The sequence below is a fragment of the Panulirus ornatus genome, chromosome 11 (assembly GCF_036320965.1).
Source record: "Panulirus ornatus isolate Po-2019 chromosome 11, ASM3632096v1, whole genome shotgun sequence".
Taxonomy (NCBI): Eukaryota; Metazoa; Arthropoda; class Malacostraca; order Decapoda; family Palinuridae; genus Panulirus; species Panulirus ornatus.
Window position 1 is genome coordinate 50,994,460 of NC_092234.1, and position 11,079 is coordinate 51,005,538.

At 50.9% G+C, this 11,079-nt stretch overlaps 1 protein-coding gene across 1 annotated transcript; it reads left to right on the forward strand.

Moving 5' to 3' along the window:
• The first annotated feature begins 705 nt into the window (after nucleotides 1-705).
• On the forward strand, nucleotides 706-7,897 carry LOC139751514 (uncharacterized). The gene is made up of 2 exons (XM_071667010.1): nucleotides 706-800; nucleotides 6,392-7,897. Exons 1-2 carry the CDS (start codon nucleotides 789-791, stop codon nucleotides 7,793-7,795), a joined length of 1,416 nt encoding a protein of 471 aa, XP_071523111.1. The 5' UTR covers nucleotides 706-788; the 3' UTR covers nucleotides 7,796-7,897.
• Nucleotides 7,898-11,079: the final 3,182 nt, after the last annotated feature.

Here is an 11,079-nt window from a genome sequence, read left to right on the forward strand (position 1 = left end):
TTGCATGCGAGATTCACCTGGTTGGGTATGCAGGATGGCCTGGGGGAGGGAGACAAATTATACGGTGGATTTTATAGCAGAGATGGTACGCTGTTTTACCACCCTTTGGCCCAAGTTTTTATCTCCTTACGGCTCAGTGGCTCGTTTTCTGTGTCCAGATGTAACTGCACAATCTTCGTCTCGACTTCATCTGACTTCCCTTTTTTTCTTTCTCTCTCCGTTTTCTCTTCGAGTTCCCAACCTCGACCGCAACAGAAAATTGTATTTAGCAGTCGATGATCACATCCTAGGTTCCCAGCTCCTTTGTTCAGGCAAGTACCAAATGCTGCTCGTCTGAGACGCTTGCGGCAGGCGGCCACACCCTGCCTTTGTCTTTCTCCGGGAGGGGAAAAGTTACTTCCCCACCCCCGGCGCTCTTCCCTCCAGCAGGAGGAGGGATGGACCTACGGCTTCCAGCTGCTGATCGAGAGATTGGGGTGTTGTCAAGCGGTGGTAGGGTAAAGGAGGGGACCTGCTCCACGGGGCTCCGACTGTCCCCAGTTACACATCTGTCATGCTGAGCGAGTCCGGCGTTACGCAAGTCTTAGTGCAGCGGAAGGTCGAAAGCCAAAGGGTGGGGGGATTTGAGGGGCACCGAAGAAACTTGAATATGGGGGGGAGGGACCGAAGGAGGGAGGGAAGAGGGGGGAGAGAGGAGGGGTGAGGATGCGCCGGTATATAAGCCGGGGTCTCATCTGCGGGAGCATCACTGGTCGTCTTCATCAGGGGTCTTCTCCTTTACCGCAGAGATGAGAGTCCTGGTAAGAACAGTCAGTCTCAAACCTCTGCTTGCTGCGGCGCTCGTGTGTAATATGTCAAAATTAACCCACGTAGTAATTACCTGCGAGTTCATGCGTAATCAATGTTCTTTGCTCGCTGATCTCTCACGTCATTTAAGCATACCGAGGCATTTATTCATTTAGCCTGAACTCTCATGAAGTGTCGTTTTGAAACTGCCGAGTGTGTGTGGCTGAGACTTCAAACAGGGAGCAATCAGTCATGAAAAGTTCCTCCTCACACATCCCCCTCTGATATCGTTGAGGGAGGTGGGTTGTCAGAGCCGGCACAGCCCAAACTGAGCCTCGCCGTCTTACCCTGTGTTCTGACTTCGCTCACGACATCTGCTGGAAAGGATCTAGAGGAAACATCTGGGACTACCAGCGTGGATGCCTTGGTACAGCATCTGTGTGTGTGTGTGTGTGTGTGTGATGAAGTTTTACCGACACATTCTCTCTCTCTCTCTCTCTCTCTCTCTCTCTCTCTCTCTCTCTCTCTCTCTCTCTCTCTCTCTCTCTCTCTCTCTCTCTCTCCGTGGAACTTCTCCGTGAATTGGAGGTCTTTCACAGATCCCTTTTCCTTGTTTTTCCTAATATGTCACGAGAAAAGCTATGTTCCTCCTCGGTCTGTGTCTGAAATGCCTTACACATCCACTGATTCCCAGGCATCGAGCAAGACATATGCCTGGGTGCCTTTCCATTACGAAAGGAGGAACAAGGGAAGGAGCCAAGCGAGGATTCTTTCTTCCAGGCTCAGTCATCCGCTCCTGACGCTACCTCGCTCACGCGGGAACCAAGCGAACACGCACGAAAGAAAAGAGAGAGACGCGAAAAGGCGACTTCACACACACGCCACTGTGACTTTACCTCGTTTCCGTACAGTGGATGTCTAGTTCTTCATATATATTTGGTGATGAAAGATATCAATGTAATGACTGTGAGACGTGTGTGCTAATATATTTAGGCCTATCCTTGGGCCTCACTAACCAACCCATGAGGCTAACTAACCAAACAATGGGCCTCAATAACCAACCCATGAACACCACTAACCAACCCATGGGCACCACTAACCAACCCATGGGCACCACTAACCGACCCATGGGTACCACTAAGCAACCCATGGGCACAACTAACCGACCCATGGGCCTCACTAACTGGCCATGGGCCTTACTAACCGACCCATGGACTCGACCCATGGGCTCCACTAACCAACCATAGAGGCTCACTAACCTACCCTATGGGCCCCACTAACAACCCATGGGCTCCACTAACCAACCCATGAGGTTCACTAACCTGCCCATGGGCCCCACTAACCAACCCATGAGGCTCACTAACCAACCCATGGGGCTCACTAACCTACCCATGGGCCCCACTAACCGACCCATGAGCACCACTAACCTACCCATGGGCCACACTAACCAACCCATGAGGCTCACTAACCGACCCATGAGGCTCACTAACCTACCCATGGGCCATACTAACCAACCCATGAGGCTCACAAACCAACCCATGAGGCTCACTAACCAACCCATGAGGCTCACTAACCTACCCATGGGTCCCACTAACCGACCCATGAGGCTCACTAACCTACCCATGGGCCATACTAACCAACCCATGAGGCTCACAAACCAACCCATGAGGCTCACTAACCTACCCATGGGCCCCACTAACCGACCCACGAGCACCACTAACCTACTCATGGTCCCCACTAGTCGACCCATGGTCCCCCGCCAACCAACAACCCACGGATCCTTCAAATAACCCGACTAAACTCCACAACCAAGTAACCCCTCCTCCACTTACGATCCACCAACCTTCAACAACCCCCCCCCCCCCACATCCTCCACCAGCAACCCCACCCTTGACCACAGCATTCCCGAGAATCTTCCCCTCCCAACTTTTTCACTCCTTGTTTCTTCAAAAAACAAGAACCCGTCGCTCCACCAGTCCGTCCGGGATCGAGAGAGGATCACACCCACCTTCATCCCTCGAGCCAAACTGCGCGTCCGCGCGGCCAACACTCCCCCCCCCCCCCCCCCCACACACACACACACGCCGTATATAAGTGCTTTTCAAACCACCGACGAGACTCGTCAGACAACCTGCCTGCGTGAGGTGCGGAATCATCAAAGTGCGTGTTTCGCGGACGAGTGCCACGGCCACCACCACCATCACCATCAGAACCAAGTGTGGTGGGGCTGAGGAGAGTGAGGCGCCAGTGTGGTGGGGCTGAGGAGAGCGAGGCGCCAGTGTGGTGGGGCTGAGGAGAGCGAGGCGCCAGTGTGGTGGGGCTGAGGAGAGAGAGGTGCGCGCCAGTGTGGTGGGGCTGAGGAGAGTGAGGCGCCAGTGTGGTGGGGCTGAGGAGAGTGAGGGCGCGCCAGTGTGGTGGGGCTGAGGAGAGTGAGGGCGCCAGTGTGGTGGGGCTGAGGAGAGTGAGGTGCGCGCCAGTGTGGTGGGGCTGAGGAGAGTGAGGTGCGCGCCAGTGTGGTGGGGCTGAGGAGTGAGGTGCGCGCCAGTGTGCGGAACGTGTCGTCAGTGATTTCAAGGAAGTTTGAGGAAGTTGTTCGTGATGGTTACGATGTGACGACCTGTGGTGTGAGAGGGAGGACCTGTGGAGTGAGAGGGAGGACCTGTGGTGTGAGAGGGATGGATTCCTATCTGAAACTCGCGGTCGAGAGAAACGTGAGCAAAGGAAGGTATTGAGAAGATCGATCTATTTCGGATGATATCAGAATAAATTTCACACGAAAAAAAAATAGAATACTAATGATAGGATGATCAGAATAACAGTTTCACACGGGGAAAAAAAATAATGCCGATGATATCAGAATAACTTCCACATGGGAAAAAAAACACACCAATGATATCAGAATAAGAGTGTCACACGGAGAAAAAAAAAAACACCAATGATAGAATGATATAAGAATAGTTTCACATGAAAAAAAAAAAACAGTAAGATTATATCAGAATAATAGTTTCACACGGAAAAAACAAAGAATCCCGATGATACTGAATGATGTCTAAATGTAAGAGGTAGGGAGGTTCAGTCTCCACTATCGGGGCGAAATAGTCAAAACGATGCCAATGAAGAAAAACACAATTGCACCAAAAAAAGATAAATGGTTCACATACCACTAAAATAACATGTAAATATCTTCCAGATATCAAGCAGTCCCATTAGATAAAAAAAAATAATAATAAAATCTGTCATTTCTATCATCAAAAGATCTCTCACTTTAGTCGACCTTCCTTAATTCAGTAGAACGGGAGTTCCATGCCATGCATGACCTAAACAGCCACATGATCTGAGTGTAACACACGTGTGTAAGTTTACACAGTGGCTCTATCATGTAGAACTCTCCTCCTCCAGGGGTGCCGTGCGGACGCGAGGGAGGGCCATGAGGACAGGCCAGGGTTGTGTGGTCTCTGATTGGCCCTTAGAGTTACTCATTCCTCTGGCGATGAAATTGGTCAAATCCGCGCGACACCTCTGCGTGTTCGGTAGTGCAAAGACGAGGACCCACCAAACAGGTCCAGATACGTTCTCTGCCGTGTGTGTGTGTGTGTGTGTGTGTGTGTGTGTGTGTGTGTGTGTGTGATACACGTTAAGAGACTGCAGCTTGGCGCCCCACTTCGGGACGACCAGGAGGAAATGTCTCAATACACTAGCATATTCGGACCCTCCGAACCCTCGCCTGCTCGTTCCTGAAGATGGCTACCACGCCCTTCTTCACCAACACCGCCCACGCCCTCCTGCCCTAGCCACCACACTACCACCACCACTTACAGCCTATGCGGTAGTGACGGACGAACAGGGAGCTAGCACGTCAGTGGCTGTCTAGTCTCACTCCTCTGGGCCACCGTAGCTATCATGTCAATACGGCTCATACGACTTTCCTTCGTACCTCTCTTTATCCCTGCGGTAAGCGCTACGCGCTAGCCCTGCCTCACAGCAAGTACTCTGTGGCTACCACAGCCTCCCTCACCACCACCATTCCCTCCCTGGCCACCATAGCATTTCTCACCACCACCGTTACCTCTCTGCCGAGCCACCACACCCTCCTTCACCATTCCCTCCTCCCAGACAACCACATTCTCCCTTCACCACAACCACGCCCTCTCTCTATGGTCGTCACATCCTCCCTCACCGAACACTCCCTCCGTCTCTGGCCGCCACACCCTCCACTCACCGCGCCCTCCGTCTCTGGCCACCACACCTTCTTACACCACCACCCCTCCCTCCCTCCATAGCCACCACACGCTGAACGGCAGATGGCAACGGAGAGCCTTTGTTATAACAGTCTTAGTATAAAATCTTTCCTCCCTTTTTCCATCATAATATCCTTAGCTACAGACGTATGTATGCATATCCCAAGCTGCAGACGTATGTATGTATATCCCAAGCTACAGCTGTATGTGTATCTGTACACATAACGGGATGAAGAATAAGTTGCAGGTATGGTTGGTGTTGTTTGCACTTGGAAAACTAATGTATCCATCCATTTTCTCTGACACTGTGACTAACATCTGTTGTAAAATTGCTTAAAAAGTATATATACCTTCGCCCACTAACACACCAGGGAGGAAAAGTATTTCTCGACACTGAGACCAGCTTCTCTTTTCCCTGTTCAAGGCTTAACGTCAATATTTCACCTACAATTTCCCAAGTGAACAAGTTCAAAACCACTCTTAAAACGATTTCACCGTCAAAGGATGAATCTGAAATGAACCTCTGGCTCAAAGAGCAGCTGGAAATAACGTGAACAAATACGCACAGCTCAGCGCGTAGATCTGCAAACAAGATCACACTTGAAAATCAAGAAACATGAATTCTCTGCATTTACTACATAAATAAGTCACTTCTCTGTTCAAGAAACGAAAAAATACGTGACTGTCCGCTCATTTTTCCAACAAAGAATCGACGTCGTATTCTGTCCTTCCTACCTACACCGTTACAGCAGTGCTAGGATGCACTGAATTCGCTCGAGGCGATAATAATATTGCGTTGCAACTTGTGTCTTGGATGTCCACGGCAGAGAACATGTCCGCTGGCTGCAACACACCCACACAGAGATATACATTTGCTTGGCTTAGGATAATACTCAACCACGCAACCAACACCTTAAACATAGAGTTTAATCTGAATCGTTCATACGATTGTCATCGTCTTCATAATTATATATATATATATTTTCTTTTCTTCTTGTGTGTGTGTGTGTGTGTGTGTGTGTGTGTGCGCGTGATCTAGTACTTGCTGGTAACCACGAGGAAAATCAAACACGATAAGTTCCCAAGTGCAAATTCCTGTAATGATCACACCGTCAGGGGAGATACAAGATTGACGGTGTGACCATTACACGAAAGTGCACTTGGGAACTTTCCCTGTTTCATTTCCCTTGTGGTAATCAGCAGAGAGAGAGAGAGAGAGAGAGAGAGAGAGAGAGAGAGAGAGAGAGAGAGAGAGAGAGAGAGAGAGAGAGAGAGTACAGTTAATCGCAACCAACACCTGTATCCAAGTGACTATCCATCTACCGCAAGCTTTGGCTATTTCTCACCCAATGACCTCGGCCTTTCAGCTTGTGGCTGTGGTGTGCTGCTGTGTGGGCTGTCCTCAGGGACTGCCCCTCCCCGATACCCCTGCTGGAGCAGTCAGGATCTCCCCACCCGCACCTGTTGAGAGTGAGTCTGTCCCACTAGGCAAGTCCCTCCTCGCCATCGCGCCCGCAGAAAATGTCCCTCATCCCGAGACGCTTCTGAAGGTGGCCGGTTCAAAATCCGCTCTGGTCATTGAGGCTGCAGAACCCAGGCCTGCCCCTGCCATGAAGGCTGAAGAACCTAGGCCTGCCATGAAGGCTGAAGAACCTAGGCCTGCCATGAAGGCTGAAGAACCTAGGCCTGTCATGAAGGCTGAAGAACCTAGGCCTGTCATGAAGGCTGAGGAACCTAGGCCTGTCATGAAGGCTGAGGAACCTAGGCCTGTCATGAAGGCTGAGGAACCTAGGCCTGTCATGAAGGCGGCGGAACCTAGGCCTGTCATGAAGGCAGCAGAACCTAGGCCTGTCCTTGCTAAAGAACCCATGCCAGCCCCTATCCTGAAGGCAGAGGAACCCAGGCCTGCCCCTATCCTGAAGGCAGAAAAACCTGAACCAGTCCCTCTCCTGAAGGCCGCAGAACCTAAACCTACCCCAGCTCTGAAGGCTGAAGAACCTATCCCTGCTCCTGTCCTGAAGGCGGAACCCAAACCTACCCCAGCCCTGAAGGCTGAAGAACCAATCCCTGCTCCTGTCCTGAAGGCTGAACCCAAACCTACCCCTGCTCTGAAGGCTGAGGAACCTATCCCTGCTCCTGTCCTGAAGGCTGAACCCAAACCTACCCCTGCTCTGAAGGCTGAGGAACCTATCCCTGCTCCTGTCCTGAAGGCTGCAGCACCACAGCCTGCTCCTGCCAAGAAGGCTGAGGAACCCGTGCCCGCCCCTACTTTGAGGACCAGGAAACCTTCCCCAGCCACGGCAGCCGTCGAAGTCAAGACCATCCCCGTCAAGGTGCTTGTTGCAGAGCCCGAAGTTCCCATCGCCACCGTCGCTGTAGACCTGAAGGCTCCTGTGATAAAGGCGGCGGTACAAATCGAAGTCCCCGAAGACCCAGTGCTCGTCGCTGAGGCACCCGCACCTTCAGTGGCCATCCCCCACGTCGGGGGTCAGTTCCGCTCCCAGGCTGAGACCGGGGAGTACACCTTCGGCCACTGGGGAGGCCCCAACACCCGCCTGGAGTCACGCGATCACAAGGGACGCACCGCCGGCAGCTTCTCCTACGTCAACCCCGACGGCGACGTCCAGCTGAGGAAGTACGTCGCTCAGGATGGCTCCGGCTTCCGTGTGGCCGCCTCCGACCTGCCCAGAGACACGCCAGCCGTCGCTAGCATCAAAGCCGCCAACGCCCGTCTCCTCACCGCTATACACGCTATCAACAGCCAGCCTTAAGACACCATTGCCTAATGTACTTGTTTGTCTTCAGTGACATCACCCTGTTTATATGTGATCAAAAAATAGAAATATAAAAATAATTAATGATATATGAATGCACTCGTTTGTTTTCGTTCCCCCCAGTTCGGCTCTGTGTCGCCTACTCCACAAACCTTAACAATATATATATATATATATATTTTTAGTCGCCTTCTACGACACGCATATATATATATATATATATATATATATATATATATATATATATATATGTAGAATGAAGAAAATGCATAGCATCATAAAGAAATGTAAGAAAGGTATAAACTTAGTAGTTGAGGAAACATGATACAAAGAAAGCAGTGTCTTTATCATTCCTAAACAATGACGACTAATAGAGTCCACAAATACTTACGTAACAAGGACAACAATTCAGTGATAACATCCTACACCAGGTGACCACAACATCCAACACTCCACGACTACTATACCCCACAAGGAACGAACTTAAAGAGCTTGTGGAACAGGACATATCAAGCATGGGGAATGACGGACGTCTCCCTCCATGACTTGCCGATGAACCAGTAGCTATCTTGAGGCCACCAGTTCTAAAGACAGTAAGCCCCAATTACCGAATGCTGGACGCATCCTAACTATGGATGGATCCCTGGCTTCAGCGGCCGGCGACTTGTTGCTGGGTGTGGCATCCACCACAGACACCCCACCCTCAACAACCCCCCAGACCCACTTCCCCTTGAAGCCGCGGAGTCAATGGCGTTCAAGATTCCCGAACCCGGCGTGCGTCAGGGTCAGCATCCCCCCCCCCCCCCCCACCCACACACAAACACACACACACACAGGTACAGGTCCATCGGCATGGTCAGAGCCGAGGGATGATACGTCTGCCTGCCTCCGCCCCAGTCTCTCAAGGCCATGCATGGCTCAAGCCAGCTCCGTTAACGAGGGTTGGGCATCTGGAGCAACCTGACAGCTGCGTCAGTATGGGACCGAGACCTTGACCATGTCTGCCATATGCCACCTGTGTCACGTTACCATGTCTCCTGATGACATTCCAGCCGTGAGAGGGAATTTAATCGTCAGCGCGGGATCTACGGGAACGAACGGGGAGTAAAACCCCCTGACTTGACAAATACCACGATTCACTAACAGAAAGTTTCAAAAGACTCATCTCCAGATCCTGTCCAATGTCGTGACGTGAGTCAGGACGACTCCCTCCCTATCTGTGTTCAGCTAAATTGCCTCATGAGACGCGTGTCCCACCGTCTCCACCACAACCCACCCAGCCCCACTGTCCGCTGTTGCTACCTCGAGGGACGTGGGCCTTCCAGCGCCCCACCACGACCAGGTCCACGTAACTGTTGCTACCTCGAGAGACGTGGGCCTTCCAGCGCCCCACCACGACCAGGTCCACACTGTCAAGCATGTCAATCATTCCCTGGGCGTCATCTGGCGACCCACCGAGAAACTATCACAACCCCTGTCGAGAAGAGACTGTATGACCCCAACGCGTCTTCTGGTTCCATCCATCTGTGTACCACCAATCAATGTTGTCGGAACAACCCATCATCCGCCAGCACCTACCTACGTGTCCAAATCCCGTCAACATCCTCTCACCCAGGCAACTGTTTCACGGGCTCCTTAAAATCGTGTTCGAAAGTCTGTAATCTTTACCCTAGTTGTACAAGAGTCTGTACCGGTTATTCATTGACTCTGCATTTCTCACTGTTTTCTCCCTGCCTGCATCTCAGGCAGCAGTATACACCCACAGAGACAAGCTAAGGTTAAGTACTCCGTGCTAATCCCACACCGGTGTTCTCCTTACTCACCCAAAGTCCCCCGGGGAACCTCACCCCTTCCTCGCGGTATTCAAGCACTCACATTGTACTCACCCATCCCTACACCTGCCTTACAGACCCTCGCTCTTAGCACCTCAAACTACTCAGTGTCCACTTCCACGCCTATTCAGATCGACATTACACCGTCATACCAGCCTTTCTATCATTCCAACCAGGACAAGTAAGCCATCCACCTCACTAACTCTCCCACTCGACAACAGCGTTTGCCATCACAACGTAACAAACCCCACCCACATTCACCCTCTCTCCCTCCGCACCCGTCTGGTATACTCGTGATACTGCGCCACCACGCCACACACTTCCTCCTCCCGTCACATAACGTGCATGTGGTTACGTGCCGGACACTCCCTTACTGTTACCAGCCTCGCGAAGACTGTGGGGAGTCCTCGGCTACGCCCGCCAGCGGCGACAACTAGGGTGTCACCACAACGCCTGCAGCGCGCGCGCTAACTTACGTAGCTCGCACGCTAACTTAGCTCGCTTCGCTAGCTTTTTTTTTCGCTTCGTTCTTATACAACGGAAACGTTTAAGATATTTTACAGAATGGGTCAGGTATGTATAGCACTAAGATATGATGTATGAACTAGCCCGGTGTCTCTACCGAATTTGACAAAGTTTTTTTCCCCCTCACACTACCAATGATTAGTGTCCGTAGTCTTATTTATCTATTTATCTCTATTATCATTATCATTATCATCATTAAATGGTTTCTATCTTCCACAAAATGCCAATGATTAGAGTCCGTTATCATTATTATTATTATTATTATTATTATTATTATTATTATTATTATTATTATCATTATTATCAAGTGATTTATCTTGCCTGTGATCATCATACGGGTATGTATAAGATCATGACGTACAAACCTCCTCCTCCTCCCTCACGCCCTGTCCTACTCCTCGCCCAAGGGAGGGTGTGTCACAAACACCCCACCCCTACACCATCCTGTACCTCCCCCACCACGTCTACATCCCTGACCTTCACACGTCTCGTAGATCCCTGACCTTCACACGTCTACAACCCTGACCTTCACAATGTCGGATACTGACAATTCACCAACGCCTATTCTGCCACCCAGCCATCTACACCCGATAATAAAGAAGGTAAAGAAATAATGATACAGCTTCAAAAGGCGAGGATTTCAAGGTCGTGATGTCACCACCATGGGAGATCTATGCCTTTTTTTCATGAATGAGGCACCTAGCTAGCTAGCTATGTGAGGTATGAGCGAGGTACGGTGACGGAGATACGTTGTTGTCGAGATGGAACACAACAGAGATGCTACCACAGCTGCTGTACGAAGATGATGCTTCGCCCCAAAGTCGAATCACAAGAGTTGGATGGAATGGTCGGTCTCCCTGACATATACTGGAAAGGGATGCAAGAAGTCAGTGAGAGCAAAACTTCAATTTGAAAGAAGTAGGA